The 27263-nt window shown below is 40.8% G+C and overlaps 1 protein-coding gene across 5 annotated transcripts in view; it reads left to right on the forward strand.

Moving 5' to 3' along the window:
* Positions 1-27263, forward strand: part of LOC121924967 (multidrug resistance-associated protein 1-like) — a 52300-nt gene that overhangs the window by 19997 nt on the left and 5040 nt on the right. For 3 of the 5 annotated variants that reach the window (XM_042456582.1, XM_042456583.1, XM_042456584.1), the window contains 16 exons: positions 543-669; positions 1755-1931; positions 4377-4544; positions 4645-4831; positions 6841-6916; positions 7787-7829; positions 8415-8634; positions 9514-9668; positions 11060-11215; positions 14104-14303; positions 15397-15523; positions 17258-17359; positions 19126-19269; positions 20795-20953; positions 22320-22486; positions 24569-24763. In XM_042456582.1, the coding sequence (XP_042312516.1) occupies positions 543-669; positions 1755-1931; positions 4377-4544; positions 4645-4831; positions 6841-6916; positions 7787-7829; positions 8415-8634; positions 9514-9668; positions 11060-11215; positions 14104-14303; positions 15397-15523; positions 17258-17359; positions 19126-19269; positions 20795-20953; positions 22320-22486; positions 24569-24763 (2403 nt within the window). Of the gene's footprint in view, positions 1-542; positions 670-1754; positions 1932-4376; positions 4545-4644; positions 4832-6840; positions 6917-7786; positions 7830-8414; positions 8635-9513; positions 9669-11059; positions 11216-14103; positions 14304-15396; positions 15524-15638; positions 15756-17257; positions 17360-19125; positions 19270-20794; positions 20954-21943; positions 22028-22319; positions 22487-24568; positions 24764-27263 lie in introns of those variants that run through there. The other 2 variants (XM_042456585.1, XM_042456586.1) reach the window with 2 other exon arrangements.

Here is a 27263-nt window from a genome sequence, read left to right on the forward strand (position 1 = left end):
GATAACTATTAAAGGAGGGCTGGGAATTGTGTAGCCTTCAGACCACATGGGTCCTTTTAGGGGAATCCAGTCTCTCTTGGCACCCCCTCAATTTTCCCTCCCTCCCCCCCCCCCCCAAAAAAAACCTTGGTTTTCAGCTAAAACAAAGTGCTTAGAAATTCACTTTGGAATAATATTGGATGGAGATCTCTCACAGCAAAACAGCTAAAAAAAATCCTTCCCACTCTGAACAGTGAACAGAAGTGACCAATGGTGTCTAATAATGACAGTTCCAATTGCCCCGAACAGCAAGTATAACAATTCCAAAGGAGACCAAAATGTCTAAAGCAACAATATAACATGCTATGTGTAATGCCTTTTTATAAAACAGTGACAACAACAACACTAACATTCTTTTGTAACCTAGGTGATCCAGAGATTCAAGAAGGAGAGATCTTACTGTTAAATAAGGAGGGTTATTCTTTGGACCAGCCACAAGAGGAACCTCTTTTTGCATTTTTTTAAAGGCAATAAATCTGATTTGTTTTCTTGCATCTTTCTAGACTGAACCTAGAGATTCCAGAAGGTTCTTTGGTTGTTGTTGTGGGCCAAGTTGGAGCAGGGAAATCTTCTCTCCTTTCTGCTATTCTGGGAGAAATGGAAAAAACTGAAGGAACTGCTCAGAGAAAAGTAAACTGGATTTTCTTTGTTCTCATTTCTAGATCTGTTTAACAAACAAAGTTTTTCTTTAACAAAGCCTTTTAAAAGTTTCTACATGTTTGTGTTATTTTAAACATTTAGTTCTCTTTCTGTGGATTGTATCCAATCACTCAACATTTTGTTGTTTCTTTAAATTAATATTGGGTTTAAGCAAGTCATATTGTTCGTGACACTTGCACCTAGAGGGCAGGAAGAAACACTCTTCTGCGCTTAATTCAAGTTCAAGACATTCAGCCTCATAGCAGGATGGCCTTCTGGATCTTTGTGCAGCAGCAGCAGCATTCAGTGAAGCTTTCTCAACAAAGTACATTTGTCATCCAACTCTGCCCATCTCAGCTGGTTATTGAAAAAGCAGGAATTCAAACTGTTTTGGTTACACCACCACCCCTATCCCCACAACCCAGCAGAGTCTTTCTTGAGCAACATGTTCTTTTGGGGTTTTGACCTGTCTTCTTTGTTTTCATTCCATCCTGACTCCTCTATTTGTCTCTTCAGTGCTTAATTGTTCTTAGGTCCCAGTCCCTAGCTTCTGGTTTGGGGGATATGAATCAGCACCTCGGATAACTCTTAAATGCTGGAATAAAACCCAGAGGGGATTCACCACATCTCTGATGAAAGCCACCAGCTTTCCCTATTCCTAGCTTACGTCATCCTTCCCATGGACCTGGGAAGTTTCCATAAAAAGAAATGAAATGCAAGTGCATGATTCTGTAGGGCACATCCAACCTAAACTGTGGAATGTACTATAGCCCAGAAAAACTTGGAGTGGTGGCAGCGGAAGGTAACCAGCTCAGTATTTTGTAGCAAACAACAAAAAGTTTTCTGACACCTTAAACAATAAATGTTTTGTTTGTTATAAGCTTATGTGGACTGCTGCCCACTTCATCAATATGGACTACCAAAGGAAAAACTGGGAGTTTGTTTTGGCACGCATTTGTCTGGATGCTAACCCCGCAGTAAGACTGAATGAATTAATATATTATTTAAGGTTACTCATCTTGAAATATTATCATGCTTGGTATAAATCAGTGTGTTTCCTTTCCCCCTTCATTCAGGGCTCAGTGGCTTACGTTTCTCAGCAAGCCTGGATACAGAATGCTACTGTGCTAGAAAATATACTCTTTGGCTCAGAACTGAACCAGCTGAGTTATGAAAGGGTTTTGGAGGCCTGTGCTTTGTTGCCAGACTTGGACCAGTTACCGACTGGGGATCAAACAGAAATTGGAGAAAGGGTGAGTGAAATCCCACAATTGTACAAAGTGAAGTATGTATTTATTCTGGTTATTAAAATGCTGGATATTAAAATACTGAAAGGACAACTAGGTTTTACTAGGGATCGATCCAAGTAGTTTTCATATTGTTTTCTCCATAACCTTGGGAGAGTGATGTTTCTTTCTGCCAAGCTGAAACTAAGAGCCAGTACAGACTGGCAAAATATGCTGGCTTCCCGGCGGTGTGGGGCATGGTATACTGACGCCACATGCCCCAATGCCACCCTGAAGCTGGTGTGATGCTGTGATGCTGCCCTGATGCCTTCATGGCAGCAGCTTTTCAGCACTCTGGTGGCGCAGCATTTAGACAACGCAGGAGCGCCAAAAAGCCATAGCAGTGGTGGAAAAGGCAGCTTTTGTCTGGCCCAAAAAGAAGTGACATTTTGCCACTTCGTTTTGGGCCAGAAAAACACCAGATTGGGGCCACAGTGTGTGGTTGCCACGGCCCTGATCTGGAGATCAAAGTTGTGGCATCAAGCCGCTTCTTTAGGACCATCTGTTTCGGCCCCAAATTAGAAGAAAGGGATAAACCCCAGAACCCACCTCAAAAGTACTAGAAAACAACAGCAAACTCCTGCTGATTGAGTTTGTTTGTTGGAAGCTAATTCTAATAGTGCTGAAGCTGGCTGAGACAGTCATCATTCCTCGTGGACTATAGCTGCATATTATTGCCATCCTGGTACTGTTTGGATTAAGTGAAGTGAAACATTGCAAGTAAAAACAGATATTAACAGCCTGAGAGAACTCCTATGGGAATGTTAACATCTCAGCCTCTAAGGACTTTCTTTCAAGTAGCTGATACAATTCAAAGGCCTATTAGCTATTTTCCAGTTTTAGGGGTTTTCATCCAAGCTTGTCCAGTAAGAATTCAGATTAATAGCTTTGTCAATTTATGCTTTTCTAATGTATGTTTTTGTTGATTAGCATTATAATATCATTCAGTGGCAAATTAGATACTTGTATCCCAGGTAGGCTTCTCCAGTAAAGCTGGCACAATTTAGAAAGTCCTACAGAGCTCTTGTATGTGAGACATGACAATATTTTCAGTGGTTTGACTTGGTAAAAGGCATTTTCCTATGTTTACACAATGAATGGGATGACTCTTCTTTATTTTCAGTCTTGCAAATTTAAAAGTATAGGCTATGTATGGCATAGCCTTCTCTAATAAAATCCAAAAAGCAGACCAAAAATTTTTGCACACAGTATTGTATATTTAGTACAGTGCACCTGCGTCATACATGGGTGTGCTTTACACGGCTTTCAGCATATGCTGAAAGCTATACTGGGAGAAGGGGCAGCGCGTCTCATAGGGAATAATGGGGTGTGCGCCCATGGCGCGTGCGCACTGCCATGGTACTACATGCACAAGCTCCATTCCTTTAAATGGGGCTCGAGCATAGGCAGAATTCGCTTTATGCAGGGGAGTCTGGAATGGATCCCCTGCGTAAAGAAAGGGCGGACTGTATAACACAGAAAATAGACTCTGTGGTAATTTTCATGATTAGTCAGTGTGGGGTGACAGGCATATACTGTGATGTAGTACACACTGGCACACATCCATCCCCATCTATAGGTCCAATCTCATGAGCTTTCACCTGTATTGCACTCAGAAGGAGTGAGAAAGCTCATACAAAAGCTAGATATGCTTATAACTATGGTGGGCAACTTTGGTAGGGACCAGGAGCATTTTTGACCACCCCCCCTACACCCACTCAGCATGGTGTAGTGATTTGAACAGTGGACTATGACTCCAGAGACCAGGGTTTAAATTCCATGCTCAGCCATGGAAAGTCACTGGGTGACCCTGGGCAAGCCATGATTTCTCAACCACAGAGTGAGGCAAACCCAAACCCTCTCTGAACAAATTTTGCCAAGAAAACCCTATGATAGGATTATTTTAGGGTTGCCATAAATTGGAAATTATTTGAAGGCACCCAATAACAACACTCACTAGGTTACACCTCCAACAAAAGTATGCCATCTCATTTATTTTTCTAAACTGGAAATGACCAAAAGAGTATTCATTCATTGAGTTAATGAGGGGAAATGTAAGTGGAAGATGGATCTAGGTCTCAGGTACACACAAGAAATTGTTTCCATCTCACACATGGATACATTACCCATCCCTGGTTTCAGGAACACATCTCTCCATAGATAACATCTCAGTTGGAAGGTAAATATTAAACCTCTAGTTGAGAGAGAGAGAGAGAGAGAGAGAGAGAGAGAGAGAGAGCATCCCATCTCTGTAACAATCAGAATCTTTTTTTATAGCTCAGTACATCCTCTTTTATAGGATCAATTTTTATGTGTTACATTAAAGATAATTCTAAATATGAAATAACAGCCAGCATTTTATTTTTTAAAACAAACAAACAAACATTGTTTGTCCTTTTTGTCTGTCTTTAGGGTATAAATATAAGTGGTGGCCAAAAGCAGAGAGTAAGCCTGGCGAGAGCTGTGTACAGCAATGCTGACATCTACTTACTGGATGACCCTTTGTCTGCTGTAGATGTCCATGTTGGAAAACATCTTTTTGAGAAAGTGATTGGATCCACAGGCTTACTGAAAAACAAGGTAGGCAGGAGAACATCTTAGATTTTTGAATATTGTTCACACGTTGCTTCTGTTTTGTAATGTAAAATATGAACATGATTTGCTTTTTCTGTTTCCCTAGACTCGTGTTCTAGTGACTCACAACTTGACATTGTTACCTCAGACAGACTTCATAGTTGTGATGGAAGATGGGAGAATTACTGAAATGGGGAGTTATAAAGAGCTGCTCTCTAAAGGAGCAAATTTTGCCAAACTGGTTCTGACCTTTGGTGGAGGAAAGGAAGATGAAGAGACATCCTCACTGTCAAGTGAGTAAATAAAGTTGACTTTCATGTGATAGCTTATATGATTCTGTTCAATGAAAACTGAAATCTGTGCTCAAATTGGATAAAGCCAATGTAGGTGTAGCAGAAAGATGGTGTGTATCTGTATCCCTCAACACCTGGAATAACCAAATTTCCTACATAGTGTATTGGTGCCTTATCTGTATCCTTATTTTGGAGAGTAACATATACATATTGGCTGTTATACACATGTAAGCACCTATTTCATTTTAATACTGTTACTTCTTCAGAAAGCTCAAGGGAGAAACATATTGGAATGAATCCTATCGTTAGTAGAGTATATTCATTGAATCAGCTGCTAAGTAGTGAATCAATACTTATATAAATCTCATTGAGTCAATAAGTCTACCTTAGATAGGACTGCAGTAGGATTTAGACAGTTGTGTATCCTTCCACTTTTACTTTGAAAAACCCCTTAAGGTAGTTTAGGTTGAATGTGTGACTGAGCCAAGGTTCTGACCTTTGGTGAAAGAAATTAAGATGAAAAATCTTAATTTTGCATCACAGAGATGTCAATCCAGATTTCCCTGTTTTAAGTCCAGCAGTTTATTATCCACTACGTTGCTCTGACTGTAAGGAAACTAAGGGGGGATACAGACAGGGAGAAAGGAGTGCCGAGACGCCACCCCTTTCTCCCCTGGAAGGAGGCCGCAGCAGCCAAACTGTGCAGCCTCCGGGAGCCCTTAAAACAGGGGTAGGCAACCTTTTTGAGCCGGGGGCCAAGTTGCTGTCCCTCAGACAACTGGGGGGCTGAAGCCAAAAAATAAATAGTTAAATAATTTTTTTTAAAAAATTAAATATATAAATAAACCAGGACAAATGTAGGACAACATTTTCAAATGGAAGACACTTTTTTTAAAAAAATGGAGGACACGCGAAAAAATTTGCTGATTTTTTTAAAAATGCATGTTTCTATAGACAATTGCCCCCCAAAGGCCCCGGCGGCAATCGGCGGCAGGACCAGGCCTACCCCTGCCTTAAAAGAACCCGCTCCTGGTGTGTCCTATTTAGGGTGCATGCCTGGCGCCATTGGCATCCTCATGCACAACGATGATATCTGCGCGGTGCTGCACCATTTGTGCATGCACCACATGTACATCATGGCAGCCCCCATGTGGATGGGGGCAAGCCAAGATGGTGCCTGGATGGCGCGGTAGGGCTTGGGAGCATGCGGGTGCTCTACTCTCTCAAGCCCTAAAATTGACCCCAGGCCAGTGCATAATGCCAGCCTAAGCATTTAGATCATGAAAATGCTCCCAGCATTCCTCTTTGTTGGCTGTGCTGGCTATGACTTTGGTCCAGCAAACATCTGGAACATTTACCCACCCCTAATTTATATGTTATACCAAATAAAATGTAAAATGTTTTGTGTGGGCAATATGTTGGAGTTGTTGGGTTAAGTGTGACCTTACTGTCCCAGGAAACATTTGCCATGCCCAGTTTGCTGTGTTTTCATTTCTTTTTGAGATCTTTTTTTTTCTGCCATGGGACTCAATAGCAAAAGAGTTTGGGCTTTTTGCACCACTAAGATTCAGATTGTTATTCAGACCTAGTATGTGTAGATCAGAAATTCCAAATATTTGAGCTACAATTTATTTCTGGCTAATGTAGATCATTTGCAGTCAACTGTACTTGGGTACTGCAGAGATGAGGAATCTGAGACCTTCCAGATGTTACACTCTAACATTTGTCTATGCTCAGTACATTGGATCCAGAGGTTTCCTTCCCTTCTGCAACAGTAGTTCCTCCTTTGTGCATGGGCTTTTTCTGACTAGTGCAAGACTGAATTGGGGCAAAAGGGAATCAAATGCTAGAGTTGCTTGCAAATAAGCTCTTTCACAACTCTTTATGGAACAATGCCATTGCCAGAATTTCTTCCATTGGAGCATGTCTGTATCCAACACAATATATTGTAGCTTTTAAAGTGGATAGTTAACATTGTCATTATTTTTTTAAAAATATTTTTTCTGTAGAATCTTGTCCCAAAGATATTAAAATAAAAGACTACACCTTACCAAAGAAAATGCAATATCTGGAACATAAAGATAGGTGAGTACTTAAATATAGGTCCTTGAACTAGTTCATAAAACAGACAAAAACAGCGGAGAGGAACAGAATTAAAATGCATCATGCTTCTGGTGTTGCATTAAGAAAGGAACCAGCACCTGTCTCACCTGTACAGAAATCTGTATATACCAGCTCAGTCTTTTGGTATTCAGCTGGAACAAGGCTCCCTCACTCACCATTCTCAGACTGGATGGGGAGAAGAACAGATCTGAAGTGGAATTTTTGGACTGTTATACTACTATATTATTTTGCTTATTGTCTTACTTTCTCATTACAGTGCGACCCCACCTAGACCATAGTGCACAAAATAAGTTGGGATTGTTGTTGTACTTAATAAAATGACTTCCTATTCCAGCTGAAACCATTTGCTTTGCATTTGTCATGTAGCTCTCTTCAGTGTGGATATATCATACATGCACAAAGCGTAATCCTTACTGATAATTACATAAATAACTTCAATAATCAGACTGGGGCTATGTCCTGACTCAGTTCACTGATGCCAGTGGAGTAGAGAATCCACTGTTGCTTTCATTCTGAACCTTGAGGAATTATTGAACTTTCTGAATTCTGCCATCAAAATCAGTTCAGCACTTTGGATATCTCCTTTAAAGTCCTCCTTTATGTTCTAAAACCCAAAGCAAATTCACCACTCCAGTGGCTGCTGTGAGGGGGGGGGGAGACTTTCAGAATGAAGTGGACTGTAGTATGTAGCAGTTGGTGAGTGTGTTACAGCAGGAAGGAGGATTCGAATAACCCAGTCCCCCATCAGTGAAATGGCAATGGATTCTACTTGTTTTACAGACTGGGATTCATGTAACATGAAATAATATTTTTTGCCATTTTTGTTCAAAGGAGCATGTTCTCAATGAAAAAGGAAAAAGTTGCTGTTGGCGCTGTAAGTATTTTTTAAATAGCTATTTACATCTTCCCAGAATAAGGGAGAGGGTGAGAAATATGTGGTCACGGGTCACTTGCAATCTCCCTGAAGCTTGATTTTGCTAGCTGTGGATATTGGGAGTTATACTCCAAAGTTATCTTTCCAGGCTCTGATCTGAGTGAATGAAAGACTGAAATGACCTGCCATTTCCAAATCCTTGCTGGCTCAAGTAGGAGGGGGAATTCTTGAAATAGGCCCAAAGGCTGTTCAGAGTTTTACTATCCCATGCTATTTGAAACTAATTAATTATACTAGCTCCATTTCTAGGACTTCTTGGGGTAATAGAAGTACTTTGGGTCTTGTGAATCTGAGGCCATATCCAGCTCATAGCTGGTACACCCTCTTTAGAGATACACCACTAGCAGTTACAGCAATTACATGTACCTTTCAGTGACGTACTAGGTATTCTGGCAGGGGGAAATTTCCACTTCATCCAAACCCCCTCCATGCAGCAATTCAGGATTGCACTGTTACGATTAATGTTCCAAGATCTTCATGTTTCTGTGTATCATAATAACTCTCATGTGTATCTCTTACATGCAGGTGAAAATGTCAGTTATTTTGAAATACTTACAAGCTTTTGGCTGGTTGTGGATGTGGCTAACCATAGCAGCTTGCTTAGGTCAAAATGCTGTAGCCATAGGACAAAATATGTGGCTCAGCACATGGACAAAAGATGCAAAAGAAATTAAAGATTTTACGGAATGGAAACACTTAAGAAACTACAAGCTCAGTATCTATGGGCTTTTGGGATTCATACAAGGTAAACATTTGAATAACTGGACCCTTTTCTTTTCAGTTTTTAGCAACCTTGGTGTTCCTTAACTTTAATAATATCAAACTTTTCTTGTAATCAAACAGCATTAACTGATCAGTCATTACATGCAGGCATGTAGTTCATAGTTTGTGCTTTGTAGCAAGCTTTCATGCAACCTCTTTCTTGCTAACTGGGTGGGTAGGGCTCACAACCAGCATGGTCAATGGTGAGAAATTCTAAGAGTGGAGATCCATCAACCTCTAGCATTTCCCCAGTAGAGAACTGCTGATGGCTCTAGGCAGGCAGGGGAATGTATTTTTTGATGTTTGCATGTTGTGGCACTGTAAACTTCCCACCAGTGTTGAACAGTTGTTTGAGCCTCATGGATATTTGAAGGGCATATTGAACCGAATTCTAAATTTGTCCCACTGAGCTCCACCGTTATTTATTATCTCTTCCTTTCTCATCACTCAGGAGACCAACAGAAAGGGGGAGTTAAAGACTACCGAAGTAATATAAGTAGTGTAGTCAATTAACGGGAAAAGAAATCTGCTCTTCTTTGGAAGAGATGCCTTAATGTGGAAGCAGGTATCCTGTTGTTGGCTGGCATTCCCTTTTCAGTGCTAAATGCCCAGAAATCTGTAGTAGGCTCTACTATTGTACTTTTTGGGGGTGTGCGTGGGGGGATATTATTTACTTTATTTAAACATGGATTTTATGTCACTAAGGATGGAATAAAATATATTTGTGTCTACTTTTAGAAACTGAATAAAGTCAAATTGTAACAATCCCCAGATGCAAGGCTGATGGATGGTTAGATTTCCTGGATGGGGAGACCGCTATTGTGAAAAGTGCTAACACTAACTTTTATACCATTTACCCAAGGTCTTACAGTTTGCTGTGGTTCATATGTCGTTACTAGAGGATTGGTCTGTGCCTCTCGGGCACTGCATCGCCAGATGTTACATAATGTGCTGCGTCTTCCACTCCAGTATTTTGAAACAAATCCTGTAGGTCAAATCATCAACAGGTTCACCAAGGTATAGAACAAATAAGCACCATACAGTGTCAACTTGGGGAGATTGGGTAGGCGCTGATACCTCTCATCCTTGACTCATGGAAAAGTTACCTGCATTTCATTTCCTTTCCTCTCAGGCGGTTTTCCCACCTGGTATAAAAAGATATAGAAGGAAAAGAGCAAAACCTGTATTCATTCCCCATGTTTAGTCATTCTCATGTCCGGAAGTATCAACTATAGAAGACATTTTAGAAAGTTTTAAACTTCACTTACCATAGAGCAAGGGCCACTAAGTTCTTCTGTCCCAGAAGAAATTCCTATATTTACCAAATGCTCCTGAGCTCCTGTTAAACAAGTATCAGTGCCAAACTTGGAGACAACTGGAGAAAGCATAGGCAACCAGCCAAAAGGTGGGCTATAGTTCTCTGCTGGTTGGTTCAGTGAGAGTTGAAAGCCTGTTTCTACAAGTTGAGTCTCATTTTTCCCAAATGCTTGAGATCAGAAGTGTTTTGCATTTTGGAATATTTCCATATACCTCATGAAATATCTTGGAGATGGGACACAAGTCTAAACATGAAATTTATTTATGTTTCATATACACATTTTACACATAGTCTGAAGGTAATTTTATATACAATATTTTAAATAATTCTGAGCATGAAACAAGTTTGTATGATGAATAAGAAAGTAAATGTGTCACTATCTCAGCTACCCATGTAGACAATTTTGGATTTTGGAATATTTTTTATATTAGAATTCTGGATAGGGGAAACTCAACCTATCTAAAAACAGAAGGGCATACTATAAAGCCTTCTGTTACTATCCAAACACAGTACCATGTCTAGATAGACATTTTCATTGATTTTATGGGAATCTGATAGATTCCACTCTTTCCAACCCTCTAAGCACTCTCTGGTCTAGAGTTTACTGCTAGGCCAAGAGCTCTACAAGCATGTGCAGTAGAGAAGCTATCCTCAACCTGGTACTTCCTCCAGATGTTTTGGAATTCATCTCCTATCAACCAGCATGGCCAGTGATCAGGATGGCTGAATATCATGTGCCAAAACATTTGGAGGATACCAAGTTGGTGAAGACTGTGACAGAGTGAGAAGTGAGCATTTTTAGGGTTTTTTTTGTTGGTTTTTCGGGCTATGTGACCATGTTCTAGAAGAGTTCCTTCCTGACATTTCGCCAGCACTTGTGGCTGGCATCTTGATGCCAGCCACAGATGCTGGTGAAACGTCAGGAAGAAATTCTTCTAGAACATGGCTACATAGCCCAAAAAATCCACAAAAAACTATGGATGCTAGCCATGAAAGCCTTCAACTTCACAGTGAGTATTTTCTTCTTTAAATATATGTATGAGATGGAGGTTTTCATAATGACTTCGATTATTCTTGTGCACTATTGTAGGACATGTTTATAGTTGATATACGTTTCCATTATTATCTACGGACTTGGCTGAACTGTACCCTGGATGTTGTTGGAACGATACTTGTAATTGTGTTTGTATCACCCCTTTTCATACTGGTGGTGGTTCCATTGGGCTACTTGTATTTCACTATCCAAGTAAGTTTGCTAAAGACATTATTCTTGTTTTCACAATTTCATTTTGAGAATTATTTTACCTTGTCACAAATAGATGGGGAATGAGATTCTCTTGGGAAGGTGACCTGTATATCACAATGCAGAGAAAAAATTGCTGTTTATAATACTAATAGTATTGTTATCCCTAGGTTGTAAAGGATCTAGAAGGCCCAAAGCAAGCTTGTTGCAGACAAGCCAGATGAAGGCTATGTTGAAAGAGCTTCCATATACAGTGGTCCCTTCCCTTACGCGTATGTTCGAGCCTCATTAAAACTAATGGGGCTCATGCATGCGGTGGCTTTCAGCATATGCTGAATGCCGCGTATATCGCAATCACATATGATGCAGATGCACTATAGTAGAACATCTCCCTATTGGAGAATTGGAACTATACCAGGTTTATCAGCACTTGGAGAAACTCAGTACTAATCACCAGTAATTACTTCCTTTCCCAATATCTGAGCAACTATCACATTACTTATGATTGTAACTGCAAGCTATTTCTTATTTTAAAGATAAAAAAAATTCTCCATTTGCAGTAGAATTAATCTTTTGGTTATTGTGATGGATTTTCTCAGCAATAAGTATTGTTGTATGTCTCCTTTTCATTCAAAGTATTTGGGCCTAGGCTTTAGAAATACCTGTTAGAGATTAAAATGCTAGAAATAGATTTTGATCACCACAGCCACCTGGACCTTTGGCCTCTCTATTGGGGTATTGCTGTAGAGCACTGGCAGGCAACTGTGTAGGAGACTAGAGGGTTGCATTAGCCCCTCAGGAAGCCTTGGAGGGTTGTAACAACCAAAAGAAATAGTATCTAAATGTGACTTCATTTTTAAAGGCCTACCTTGGGTCTACAAACATGGTAAAAATGTACCCCACACCCCTAGATAAAATGGCCTTGGAGATTGCATGCAGCTCATGGGTGGCACATTGCACACTCCTATTATAGAGATTATTGTGTTATGGACCTGCACTTCAAATTTGCCCATCACACCACTGATCCACACAGAACTAAAGTTATGACCTTATCTGTTGAACATGATGTCATTTTGCAGCATTATCAACATAACAGCTGTTAACCATGTCCATGAGTTTCAGTCCCTTGCTGCTTACAGGTATTTTTAAAGACAATTTTTAAAAATGCATGAACAAAAAAGGACCAACAAATCTATTGCTTTTTGGTATCAGGCTACTATTTTTTTCCAGCCAATGTAACATATAGGGAAAAAATATCCTGTGTCATTTTCTGGCCAACCTTGATGTGGTGAAGCTAACATGAGGTACTTCAGTTGTGGATGATGTGTTAGCAGCAAAGTGCGAACAATGTAGCTCCTCCTTAGCCATTTCTATTGCCTCTTGACCTCCCCAATATTACCAAAATAAAATTAAAAATAAAAAGTCCCACATTGAAGATCATGCCTCCTACAACTTGTTTTGTTCTCTCCAAAGTATCTTTCTACAACCATCTCATTTTTCAGTTTTGTTTGAGTTCAACCCACAAGGGCATGAATCAATAGAAAATAGCTCCCAAGCTCTCTCCATGTGTTTTGTGTGGAATTCTCAGTTCTTTTGGGAATGAAAAAAAAAAAGTGTGAAGATTTACATCTCTCACTACCAGGTGGCTGATTTTTCTCTTTCCGATTGAAACCACCACTTTACATTAATCCAGAAAGTCCCCTACCTACTGCATGGGAGACACTCCAGTGCTGGCATTGCAGACTGTCCTGGCTTTTTCCTGGCAGATACCTAGCAACAGGGCACATGAGTGGCTGACAAGGATAGCCGGGAGGTCTCCAAACAGTTGGTAGTGGTATGTGGAGACAGCAGGGTACTCACTCTACCACTCACTACCCAAGAAAGGAGTAACAACTTGCCTCATGGTAGGACCAGATTTGCTGGAAAATGTCAAAGTCCTTTCAGTCTAAACTGATGAAAGATTCTCAATACCACTTCAGTATTCACCGCAAAGGCCTGATCTATTAGTATCCTAAGATCTTTGATCTTTAACTAAAAGACCTAATGTCTTATGGCAATTGGGCTAGTTGGTCTCATGATAGGTAGGGGACTTTCTGGATTAATGCACAACTTAAAATTGCACTTCTGAGAAAGCCATTTAAAATGAGTGTGGATCATAATTTGGCATATACTGCAAAAACATTTGGAACTTGGACATAAGCATACCATACAATAGTCTGTGACAATGCTTCTTTTTAGATCTTTTAAGCCTTTAGATCTTCACAAGCATGAGTCTCTTTTAGACAGAACTAAAGAAATCTGTGTCAATAGAGTGTCAGCTAGTGTTTCAACACCTATAGATAAGATGATTTCATATATTTGTGGGAAATAGGTACCACTGACAAACTGCTAAGAGTTGGAAGGCTTGCTGTTAGGAGAACAAGTACACAGTGTTCCTTGACAAAAGAAGATAGATGTTATTTAATTTTTTTAAATTATGGTATGTAAAATATATACTGTGAAGATGATCCAACAGAACAAGAAAAGCAAGTGAAATTCAGCAGGGGCAAGTAGAATTTGACAGTGGAAGTGGCTCAACCAATCCAATTTCATTCATAGTTTTATAGATGTGACACATATGCAAGTGTGTCTTGTCTATCCTCTAACAAGCCACAGTAATAAAGCAAGAATAAAAAATATGTCATTTCTCTAATTTAAAATGTGTGAGACAAGCCAATGTTGGATTCAGACATCACAATAAAGAAAACAGAGAAGGAAACAAAGGAAGGTGTGCAGTGGATACTACCTCATACCTGTATTACTACATTTATGTCAACATGGAAAGTTTGCACAGTTTTTTTATCTGTGTGGCACCCTCTCACTTGTTCTTCATTTTGTATGGTTTTTATTAGAGATACTATATATCTAGCTCCCGTCAAATCCGACGTCTGGCTGGAGCTTCACAGTCACCTATAATTTCACACTTTAGTGAAACACTTCTGGGTGTATCTACTATTAGAGCATATGGACACGAGGAAAGATTTATTGCTCAAAACAAAGATGTGATCAATGAAAACCTGGTTTGCTTCTACAACAATGTAATCGCAAACAGGTAATATATTAACAATCTAGGATAACTGGCATCAATCTGTGGGCCTCCCAATTGTTTTAGACTATAGCTTCCAACAGTACCTGTTGCATAGCCAATGGTTAGGGATGAAAAGAACTGTCGTCTAACATCTGGAGGGTACCAAATTACACGATATCTCATTAGATGTTTTTTATATATCAAGCTAAATTGCCTATTTTAATCAGAAGAAGATAAAATTGATGATTTTATAATGTATTTTATGATCCCATATTGTAATTGTGATTCTTAATTTAGGGATAATGCACAAGTGCTGGAAATAAGTATTTTATTTGATATGACAACCTATCTAGTAATGTGTCCCCCTACCAAACCTAGCTTTATCAAGAGATTTAATTGACCAATATATTGTTGAAACTTGCCTACTAGTTTGATTTCTACAAAAATAGCACTGTATCTGCTCAAAGTTAGTTTCATTTCTTATTATCTAGCATTTTAAAATGTGCTGGGGTCAGCATCTCTTCTCAGCGAAGTTATATGCATGTTTACTCAGAACTAATTCCCTGTGCTGTTAATGAGGATTACATCCTAGTTTCCATAAAATGTAGTCCTGTGGAATCCTACATGAGAGTAATGCCCAGTAAATACTAGAAAACCCATGCCTCAGTCAACATACTGTACATAGGTTCATACATAGGTAAGCATACATAGGTTTAGTAGTGGGACACATGGGTGTGCTCCAACAAAAGTTACATACAAGATATCATCAGTTTGAAGGAGTGAGCTGACTCTCTTTAATTGTTTGCCTGTGAAAACAACACAACACCATAGACCTTAGCATTGACATTCTCTAAGTGAATAGTGTGTACACTAAAACCTATTTTTAAAAAGTTGATCAGGTTTTTTTTAGCATTCAGAGCATTAAATGGTTGTTTCTACAGAATAGTTAACTACTCTTCAAACTTAAATGAAGCATAAGTACTGCCTAATTATAAATGAAAGGTATTAACTAGTGGGATATTTAATATTGTTATGATCAGATCCATGTGGAATAGATATATGAAATGCCTGTCACACTTATATTTTAATTCTGGTTGTCTGGGTGCAATTGTTGCAGATGGCTAGCTGTCAGACTTGAATTTCTGGGCAACTTGATGGTATTTTTTGCTGCACTGTTTGCAATGTTTGCTGGCAACAAGATAGATTCTGCCACAATGGGATTATCAATTTCCTATGCACTAAATGTAAGTAAGTTTATTTTTAAGTAAGCATTTTTTCAAAATGTAATTACAGTATTTGCAAGCAGGACTGAAAACTGTATTTTCCATCATGTGTACTCTATGTCATTTATGTGTGCAGGACCAACAAAAACCCAAGCACTGAAGTTGTTCCAGTTGTTTAGAAAGCATTTCCTGATGAATATCTTTGTTATTCATCTGTTAAGGGCACAAAAGACCTGCCAGAAAAACTGTGTAGAGCATTAGAAGTAGGATCCAACCAGGTGTTTCTGTTGGATTCCACTGCTTCCATCAGTAAAACTCGGAGGGAGGTAATTTCCCATTCTTCTTGCACCCCGTTGGCTGACCTAAAAATTACTATGAAGGGTTAGAAAACCCTATGGAGCAGCTTTTTGGTGCCCTGCAGTGGGAGGAGAACAATAATCCTGAGTGTTGACCAACCATGAAATAATATGATGAGACATAATATTTGGGATTAAACAAGGGATATTTTATTTACCTTTATTGACATTTAAATAGGTTAAATGTTTGAGGCCTGGCTGAGCAAACAAAAGAAGAAGCAACCTGGTGTGGATTTAGCTGAAGCACAGCTGTTCCTCTCCTTCCACCTTTGGGAGAAACACCAAACCCTGAAGACATTCCAAAGATATTGGTTGCTATCTTGGATGGTCAGTTTTGAAAGAAAACTTGGAGGGCTCCCTCCCAAGCCTTGAGACTTTATAAGAGAGAGTAAGCTCCCAGATCAGCTCCAAGGGCAGACTCCAGTCTAGATCTCCAGTCTATTGCTTTCTCAATTGAGCTACTTAAAGAGGCCTCATTGGGAGGACTAAACAGCATGTAAACCTCAACTCCTACAAATTAATAACCCAAAGGGTTTTAACAGCCTAAATCAAAAATACTTAGCAGCAAGGACGTCAGCCAGCCACCAATGTGATCCTTCACGAAGATCAGGGAAAGGGGGGCATGAGGGGACAACTGGCCCTTAAATAGCCCCTTCCCTTAACCCTCCATGTGACCTCACTTGGTCCCATGGGCCAAGCACAAAGCCTCCTGATCTCCTTTCATGGAGGCCAACAAGCAGCCCCTGGCCCCACAGCAACGGTTGCTGCATCACTCAGGGAACCATTCTGCTTATAGAAGCAGTGGAACCTACCAGGAGACCATCTTCAAATCCTTGCCATAATTGTATGATAGTATGTATTAGAAATGAAGATAGTGACATTCTAGGCAACCAAACAGTAATAATTCAACAGTTGCCAGTTATATCAAAGTACATCCAACACACTGATCATGTTTATACATCACAGCAAGCCTCCTTGTGGGTTGTTGAAATCTGGGTTGTTACATCTGAACTTATCGTATAATTTTCAGTTGCAAACTTTTGGTTTGGTGTGATATCGGAACTGGAAGTCATGGCTTATCGCTGATTTGGTTCCTTAGATACCCTTCACCATTGAACAGAAGCTGAGAAAGGAATGGAGAAGAATAAACCAAGAAATGTAAAAGACGTGTCATAGTTTGCTTGGTTGTCTGCCATGCAGCAACAAGCCATGGCATGACAAAACTTGACATGATAGCATATCTAACCACTGTTTCTAGAAGCTTAAAATAAATAGCTGTTTTGGTAATCCAAAAGCATTTGGTCCTGTATTTTCAGTTTACATAGTGGATTTCTTTAACTACAAGTATGTAACAAGAAAAACCATTGAAAGTTGTTCAATAAAGAATCCTTTGTTTCAGATAACTCAGAGTTTGAATTTTTGGGTTCGAAAAGCATGTGAAATTGAAGCCAATGGAGTCTCTATTGAGAGGGTTTGTGAATATGCTAAAATAGACAAAGAGGTAAGCATTTCTCAAGTAATGAAAATAGCATGAAGTTGAAGGCCTTCATGGCTGGCATCCATGGCCTTTTTGTAGGTTTTTCGGGCTATGTGGCCATGTTCTAGCAGAGTTTCTTTCTGATGTTTCACCAGCATCTGTGGCTGGCATCTTCAGAGAATGCTTGCCTGGAAAAAGTGGGTCTATCTATACTGTGTGAGCCTGGGAATGCAGGAGTGATTTGCATGTGTATTGTTCTGTGCTGATGGCTGGCCTCAGGCTGGGAGGCTAATGCAAAAGAGGATTAGTGTCTGCTAGTTGGTGATCATTATCTGCTGGGAAAGCCCCTGACTGAAAAGTTTCCCATTTGCATTTGCTGAGTCCTTATTTTGCTATCCCTCAGGACTGGTAGCCAAATTTTGTTCACGTTAAGGCTTTCTTCTTTCCGGTTGAATTATCCAGATGTTTGTGGATTTCAATGGCTTCCCTGTGCATCCTGACATGGTAGTGGTTGGCATGGTCCAGAATTTCAGTGTTTTCAAACAGTATTTTATGCCCAGGATAGTTTGTGGCATGTTCTGCTACTGCTGATTTTTCTGGATGGCCCAGTCTGCAGTGTTTCTCGTGTTCCTTGATTCTTGTTTGCAGGGGGGAGTAGGGCAAGAAACACGAGAGACACTGCAGACTGGGCCATCCAGAAAAATCAGCAGTAGCAGAACATGCCACAAACCATCCTGGGCATAAAGTACTGTTTGAACAAATTTTTGTTTGTTAGCTAAATTTTTTGTTTCCTTTTGTTTTGTGTCTTTTAGATTGTAAGCCTGAGGGCAGGGAACTGTCTGATTAAAAATAATATTGTAAGCCGCCCTGAGAGCCATTAGGGCTGAAGGGCGGGATATAAATACCTAAATAAATAATAAATAAATAAATTTTTAGTGGCAAACAATTAGCATTTGCATGGTGATTCATGAAATTACTTCCCATAAATTACTCCCATACTTTCCCTGATTTTCATCCCAGAATCTGTTAACTGCTGCACAGTTAAACCAGCATGTGTAGTGGTTTGCATTGGATGGGGAGATTTGGGTTCAAATCCTCATTGAGCCCTGAAGGGGCTGAGAAGACCCAATAGACTATTTTTCAGTCTAATTGACTACACAGTCAGTGTGGATAAAAAAAGGGCTGGGATGGGGGCAGGGATATATGCCACATATTGCGCTTCTTGGAGGGAAAATATGATATAAAGGTAACAAATGACTTAATTATTGCTTGCTTCCTTATTTATTTATTTTATATCCTACCTTCTTCTAATATGGGACTCAAATCACAGAATAGGTTCAAACAACATACTGTGTTGTGATAGTCCTGAAGGGTTTTAAGACAAGAGCTTGTTAACATATGGTCCTGAACTCTGTGGCTAATCTCAACTAAAATAGACCCATAGGGTCAATTGCTAAATAGTCTATTAACATTTATGTAAAACCAGTTGATTCTGTGGGTTTACTCTAGTTGGGTCTATTAATAAGATTCAGTCCAAAGGATTTGCATGCACAGATTTGTAGCCTTTTTATATTAGTAATTTTAGTAATGCTCAAAGCAATGCGTAGGCTGATTCACAACTCACACAGAGGATGAGTTATGTCAGAAAATATAAAGCAAATTTAATTATTCAGATTTTTGCTAAATTGTGACTTGTTTACTCATTGGATGGATCAAATACTGGTACTCATGTGTAAAATTCTGTATGTCTTAGAGAAGGAAATGTTGTTTCCCTATCTTTTCCATTTTAGGCCCCCTGGATACTATCCAACAGACCACCTGTAGGATGGCCCAATGAAGGAGTGATACAATTTGTCAATTACCAAGTTCGGTACAGATCAGATCTAGACTTAGCTCTACAGGACATATCTTTTCAAAGTCACAGTGAAGAGAAGGTAACATATGCTAGATGAAGTACTCTCCATCTCCTCTTTCCTTTTTAAAAGTGAAACAGATTTTTAAATATATTTTCAAATAATTTTGCATAATCTTACTGGTTGCCCTTGGTATGAGGTGTACCTTTATGTGGCTTCAGCCACCACAACACTCCTCCCATTTTGGTCACAAGCTGCCCCATTGAGTTTAATGGAGAGCTGTAGCATGTTTATATAGTGGACCCTGCCCATCTGTGTGGTTTTGGTTCCCTCCTCACCACGGATGGGAAAAACATGGACGGTTACGTCCATATTATTCAGTGGATGGTAATGTCCATGTGTCTGGATGGTAATGTCCATCAGCATACCCGCATGCACATGCCACCATTGAGTAATACAGGGTGTGGTGATCTGTGGGCTGTCGAATCTATGGCTCGCTAGCCTGCCAATATAGTGGAACCACTGTATTCAGTTTTACCACTGGTATGTCTCCTAATCCATTGCTGTATGAAAAAAAGTCCATCCACTGCAGCTCATTTGCACATTAGAATATAAATTCAGTGGGCCCTTCCCTTACGTGAGGGATCCGTTCTGGACCACCCCGCATAAGGGAAAAAATGTGTATGCTCAATCCTCATTAGAAGTAATAGGGCTCAAGCCCGTGGGCACCATTGCTTTTTTGGGGGTGTGCCAGGTTTTTTTTCCAGCACAGCTTCCAGTGTACACTGGAAGCTGCGTAAGGCACACTCGCGTATGACAAGGGTGCACTGTATATAAAATAGTAAAATGAAGAAGAAGATACATTTCAATTGGTTTGACAACCAGTATCCTTACCAATCAGAAATTTGACCACTTCTTTCTGCTTTACCACACTAGGGGGCAAACAGGATTTAAACAAGAGTTAAACTAGAGAAAACCAGGAAATGCCTGATTTTTATCACAGGACATTTCCTGGTTTTCTCTAGTTTAACTCTCGTTTAAATCCTGTTTGCCCCCTAGTGTGATAAAGCAGTTAGTGAGGAGCATGGTGTGCAATCTAGACTGACATGGGTAGGCTCCCCTGCCATGCATAAACACAGTGATAGAGGGCATATTGATTAGAATGTAATACATACCTTCTGCTGGTGTTGCTGACTAATTTATACCTGGGTTAGCAGAGATCTCTTGTTTTGAAGGCTTCTAGTTTCCAAGAAGGAATTGCTGTTTATTTTGAATGCAGAATTTTCTCTACGCACCGTAAAATGGTATTAACTACAGTCAACCCTCCTTATCCATGGATTTTCTATCCATAAATTCAATCATCCATGGCTTGAAAATATTTTTTAAAAATACAAATTCCAATTAGCAAACATTGATTTTGCCATTTTATATAAGGGACACCATTTTGCTATGCCATTGTATTTTATGGGACCTGAGCATCCATGGATTTTATTATCCACGGGGGTCCTGGAACCAAAACCCAGCAGTTAACAAGGGCTCACTGTACTTCAAACTTTGCATAGATAAAAAAGAATGTGCATGCTTCTGACAAAGACTCCCATTACAGATTGGAATCATTGGAAGAACAGGAGCTGGAAAATCAACACTCACCAACTGTTTGTTTAGAATCCTGGAAAGAGCTGGAGGCAAAATAATAATAGATGGCATTGACATAGCAACAATTGGTTTGCATGATCTACGTGGTAACCTCAACATTATTCCACAGGTATTATCTTTTATGCAAACATGTGGATCATATGCAAATTATAAAGTACTAAATTTTGTTTCAAGCCTCAACTGAAAATTCTCCTTTGAGTTCTATTATTTATTTCAAAGCAATTTACAGTTGTTTGTAAGCAGGCATTTTGGATTTATGCCTGTACATAGCTGAAGTCTATGGAACAGAGGTTAATTGAATTGATCTAAGGATTTTGCCAGTGTTCTCCTAAGATTATTTAATTTTAGAAGTTTGCATTCAAACGAGAGACAAGCTTTTTCTCTGGCTTAGGTTAAATTCTAAGTCAGAGAAGGATTCCTGGGTTTCCCATTACCCATACCAGCAGTCTCCAATCCACCTAGAAAAACCTTAACACTGCTACAGACCTTGAGGCAAGAGCACATCTTTCTTAATTCCTTAGGCTGTCTACCTGCTGCTCTGATAAGGAGTTAAGAAAGTGAAAAGCTTCCTTCTCTTCTCTCTCTACATTCTGTACAACTGCTGCCTGTACTACTTTTAAATGAAGGTGAGAGATGGGAAGAAGAGCTTCTAAGAATCATAAGGACTAACAGGGCAAAACATCAGAGTCCTTTCCATCCTTCCTTTCAGTTCTGGTTGGATGTTGTTTTCATCACCCATCTCCATACTTTCTTCCACCATCTTTTAACACTTTCTCAAATACAACTTTGATGTGGGTTGTTATGCACAGGTGACTGATCATAACATTTAATTTAACTTAAGAGTTATAGCATAAATTATTATTTGTATTGTAAAAGATGAGGTAGCAAGTTGTTTCATATTTCATATATTGCCTGATATGAAAGCATCTGGTGGTGATGGTCTTTTTACTGCCATTATGCCTTTTTTTTAATTTCTTTTACCCTCTGGCCCTTGGTGGCTTGCAGATCGGGCAACCCCCTTAAGAGAAAACTGTTAGAGGTATCTTAGCAAGTCTACACAGTGTGTGCAATACCAACAGCTCTTCCTTTTCCCTTTCAGCCAACGTATGAGGCAGACAAAGGTCACAGTCTTATGCACAGTTAACACAAGAATAAAGCCCACAGAATATAATGTCATCACCAAGTAAATATGCACAAGATGAGCATAACCAATATCTTGTTTCTTTCATTTGCAGCTTGTCTGTTTCTTTGCTCCCAGACTGGTGTGTGTATTGTGTAAAAAACTCTATCAAACAAATTTACTTTTTAAATGTGAATGTAGAAAAGTAATTCTCTAAACTAATGTTCACTTTATTAAAACCTTTTTACAGTTTCAAACATTTTAATATCACAGTGAAACCCATACATTCTTCATATGTGCTTTTATTTTTTTTTGTAATCCTAATAACTGTTTTGGTCTCAATGTTATTCCATAGGACCCAGTCTTGTTCTCAGGGACACTCCAGTCCAACTTGGATCCACTTGGAAAATATTCTGATCTTGAACTATGGGAAGCACTAGAATTATGTGACTTGAAAAATTTTGTACAGTCACTTCCAAAGAAGCTTCTTCATGAAATATCAGAGGGTGGTGAAAACCTAAGGTGTGGCTTAAACTTTATTTTGAAATGGGGCAAACAGGAGAATAATGACCTTGCTAATTTGCTCATGTAATCCTGGTACTTTTAAAATAGTATGCCCTTTGCAAAAGCCCTGTCAGAGAATTCATTTTGTAGTTCCCAGTTGGGGTTTCCAGCCTGTATACACAGCCCAGTTCCAGGTGTGTACAGGTTGGTCACAGTCAGACTGCATAACATCTGGATGTAAAATGTAGGCAGAGTGGCAGAACAACTCAGAAGATCTTGACCTGGGTCACTCCTCAACTGGACCTTACAGAATGTATCTATATTTGGGAGTGATGGGCCCAAATACAGGCATGTGTTCAACCTTACATGGCTTGCTGTGCAATGCCAAATAATGCCACTCTGGCCACCATATTACTTCTCCTTTCCAGCCTTTAAGAGGGGTGTACACAGTCCTAAACAGAATAGCCAACTTCCTTCAGCCCTAGACAGGATCACTCATTCTGGGAAATGCTGAGAGATGTAGCCCAACAAGATGGGAGGGGAGAACCAGAAATATAATTGGTAACACCTTCACTTTTCATGCATAGTAACTGCTTTATGCCAGCACAGTATTTCATGGCAGGGCAAACTAAAGAACAAAGGAAAAGGAGAAAAGTTGTCATGAGTACTACAGTGGGCCCTTGCCTTATGCGGGGGATCCATTCTGGAAACCTCCCCCTCTGCATAAGGCAAAAAGTGTGTATGCTCGAGCCCCATTGGATATAATGGGGCTCGTGCTCGTGACGCAGCCATGTGTGTGTGCACAGGCACGTGTGCCATTCTCTTTTTTGCTGCAGTTTCAGTGTAAGCTGAAAGCTGTGTATTGTGCACCTGCGTATGGTGCGGGCGCACTGTATTTCAATGTCTTGGGCTCTTACTAGTCCAGAGATTTATGGATGGTTACAGTAGTCCAATTAGAGATTTTGACTTGGAACTTAAAGGTTGTTTACCTCTCTTTTCAGGTGGGAATGTGTGTTCCCTCCTTTCAAAATGTGGGAAACCAGCACTTCTGCATTTGGGGTTCATCCTGCTTATTCTGCTGAGAGTGGGCCTGAACCTCTGTCCCAAAGTGCTGTTCTCATGACACCACTGCTTAGAATCATAGAATCATAGAGTTGGAAGAGATTGCACGGGCCATCCAGTCCAACCCCCTGCCATGCAGGAAATCCAAATCAAAGTATCCCCAGCAGATGGCCATCTAGCCTCTATTTAAAGACCTCCAAGGAAGGAGACTCTGCTACACTCCGAGGGAGTGTGTTCCACTGTCAAACAGCCCTTACTGTCAGGAAGTTCTTCCTAATGTTGAGGTGGAATCTCTTTTCCTGTAGCTTTTGCATCCATTGTTCCGGGTCCTGTTCTCTGGAGCAGCAGAAAACAAGCTTCCTCCCTCCTCAATATGACATCCTTTCAAATATTTAAACACGGCTATCATATCACCTCTTAACCTTCTCTTCTCCAGGCTAAACATCTCCAACTCCCTGAGTCGTTCCTCATAGGGCAAGGTTTCCAGACCTTTCACCATTTTAGTCGCCCTCCTTTGGACACGCTCCAGTTTCTCAATGTCCTTTTTGAATTGTGGTGCCCAGAACTGGCTTGCAACATGAAGCTGCCTATACAGAGCTGTTAGTCTATAATGCCCAGTCTGGTAGTGGCTCCCCAAAAAGGGTGTTGGATACTGTTGGCATGTGAGATTCTTTCAGCCAGAGAGGTCAGAGAATAAACCTTTTGCTGCATATGATGTTTTCTACAAATTTCACTCTTGAAACTTCTACCACCGCCAGATGTGATCAGCATGTGTGTGAAGGCTGATATTATTAGACTGTTGTCAAGTACCCACATACCTAGATGAGGCGTAAAATAGTTCATTCAGATCTGGATAGGATGGATTTGTTAGATTTAATCCTGTTTATTATCACAATTTGAGTAGATCCACTGAATCACAGCCTTCCTTGCTATGCCCATTTTCAAGAAGCTTAAGCAGTCTGCAGCTGCTCATTACCCAGATGAGACTTGTGGCTGTTTAAGAAAACACAATTAAAATTGTATTTTTTGTTTTAACAGTGTGGGACAAAGACAGCTTGTTTGCCTTGCTCGTGCTTTGTTGCGGAAGACAAAAGTATTAATCTTGGACGAAGCGACAGCATCAGTTGACATTGAAACAGATAATCTAGTGCAAGCTACAATCCGGAAAGAATTTCGCAACTGCACAGTGCTAACCATTGCTCACAGACTACATTCGATAATGGATTCTGATCGGTAAATTGTTGAGACTGGCTTCTTCCCTGACTCTTTAAACACACATACAAACAAATAATTTTAAAAAATCAGTTAGCTATTGAAAATAAATGATTAAAATGATTCAGTGTAACTGAATTTGTTGGAGCTTGATTACTGTAACAGATATAGGAATGTTAATGTTTGCTTGGGTTAGGAATCCTAGGTCAAAATCATGTTGGCACACTACAGTGGCATAACCATACCAAAAATATCTGGTAGCGGGAGGCAGAGAGAGAGAAGATTCAGATTCGTGACAGTGAAGTGAGTCAGGCATTAGTTGGAGCATTCAGATTTTTGTCTGCCTTGTCTTGCCATTTATGGAATTCTGAAAAAGATGTAACCACTAGTGTAATGCAGCAGCTGGATAACACTTAATTAAAGAACTAAAGCATGATATTTACCTGAAAAAGCAGCTTCATTAATCAGAGCATTTTTAGAAATGTCTTCAAAACCTAGAAAAATATCCTTTACCAAGAGAGACTACTGTATGTGTCTATTTAGACCAATATTATTCACTGACTGGCAGTGTCTCTCTAGATTTTATAGTTTTATGCGAGTTTTTCCAGGCTATGTGGCAGTGTTGTGGAAGAGCAGGGGTCGGCAACCCCCGACCCGCGGGCCTGATGCGGCCCGTGGAGGTGGCAGGACCGGCCCCAGCACGGTCCTGCTGCCAGCGCCGCCGCTGCCTCCACCTCCTCATCCCCAGGCCGTGCGGCCCTCCTCCTCTTCCACCACGCGGGGAAGGAAGAGGAGGGTTGCGCGGCCTGTTGCAGAGGAGGCAAAGGGGGAAGCCCCGCACCGCCCTCCCTGCCTCCCAGTGCCGCCCACCTCCTTCTCCTCTGCCTCCTCCGTCCCGCCCCTAGGTCGCGCAGGAAGAGGAGGAGGAGGGAGGAGGAGGAGGAGGAAGAGGAGGTGGGGGCAGCAGGAGGTGGAAGAGGAGGAAGAGGAGGTGGGGGCAGCAGAAGGAGGAAGAAGAGGTGGGGGTAGCAAGAGGAGGAAGAGGAGGTGGAGGCAGCAGGAGTAGGAAGAGGAGGTGGGGGCAGCAGAAGGAGGAAGAGGAAGAAAAGGAGGTGGGGCAGCAGAAGGAGGAAGAGGAGGGAGGAAGAGGAGGTGCGGGCAGCAGAAGGAGGAAGGGGAAGAAAAGGTGGTGGGAGCAGCAGGAGGAGGAAGAGGAGGGAGGAAGAGGAGGAGGGGGCAGCAGGAGGAGCAGGAGGTGAGTGTCCAGAGGCCTCAAGGTTTTCTTAAATTTTATTTTGTGTGCTTTTAATGCTAACAAGTCTCCCTTGCTTTGACAATGATAGTGTGGTGATGATGATGATGATGATGATGATGATGATGATGATGATATGACTCAGCTTCAGAGGCATGCAAGCACTGTTTCAGAAGCCGAGAGAGTGTCACCTTCCAAAGTGTGATTTGGGTGCTTTTAATGCTAACAAGTCTCCCTTGCTTTGACAATGATGGTGATGATGATGATGATATGACTCAGCTTCAGAGGCATGCAAGCACTGTTTCAGAAGCTGAGAGAGTGTCACCTTCCAAAGTGTGTTTTGGGTGCTTTTAATGCTAACAATTCTCCCTTGCTTTGACAAAGATAGTGTGATGATGATGATGATGATGATGATGATGATGATGATGATGATGATGATGATGATGATATGAGTCAGCTTCAGAGGCATGCACACACCATTTCTGAAGCCAAGAGAGTGTGACTTTCCAAAGTGCCTTTTCTGTGTGTTTTTGGTTCTTTAATGGTGATATTGATATCAGCAAGCCTCTGAGGCAAGGCCAATGTAAATTGCTGTGATTTTTACAAACTCATGCGCAGTGAAGAAAAACCAAAGTCCCTTGACCAAGTACACACTTCTGAGAAGTACACTTGGTGCAAGAACGGTGAAACCACCTTGACATGTTCAATATGCATAGCCATGTTAAACCATTCTAAGTGTTAAACCCAAGGGGTTTGGTTATGGAATAAGCCTCTGAAATATGCAAGAGGACACGTTAAGTAAAGCCATGTGAAATGCAGAAATGTGCTGTTGTGTGTGTTTTGGAATGCAGGTTGGGGGAGTTTGGCCAGAAAGGGACCGAGGAGGAGAGGGCGTGCACACGCTTCCTCCTCCCCGCGAGGCTTCGGTGGAAGCTCCGCCCCTGGCGTGAGGCTCAGTCCCTGGAGGGTGGAAGCTCCGCCCCAGCGTGCGGCCCCGCCCCCAGAGGGTGGAAGCTCCACACACACCCCCGGCTTCAGCCCCCCGAGTTGTCTGAGGGACAGCAACCCGGCCCCCGGCTCAAAAAGGTTGCCTACCCCTGTGGAAGAGTTTATTCCTGACATTTCACCAGCATTTGTGGCTGGCATCTTCAGAGAATGCTGACATGGAAGTGAGTTTGTGGTGTATATATATACTGTGTGCCCCTTGGTTGAGAGGAAGTGATTTTACATGTCAATCTCTATGTTGGTCTGTAGTTGAATGGCAAGACT

The sequence above is a fragment of the Sceloporus undulatus genome, chromosome 3 (assembly GCF_019175285.1).
Source record: "Sceloporus undulatus isolate JIND9_A2432 ecotype Alabama chromosome 3, SceUnd_v1.1, whole genome shotgun sequence".
In the NCBI taxonomy this organism is placed as follows: Eukaryota; Metazoa; Chordata; class Lepidosauria; order Squamata; family Phrynosomatidae; genus Sceloporus; species Sceloporus undulatus.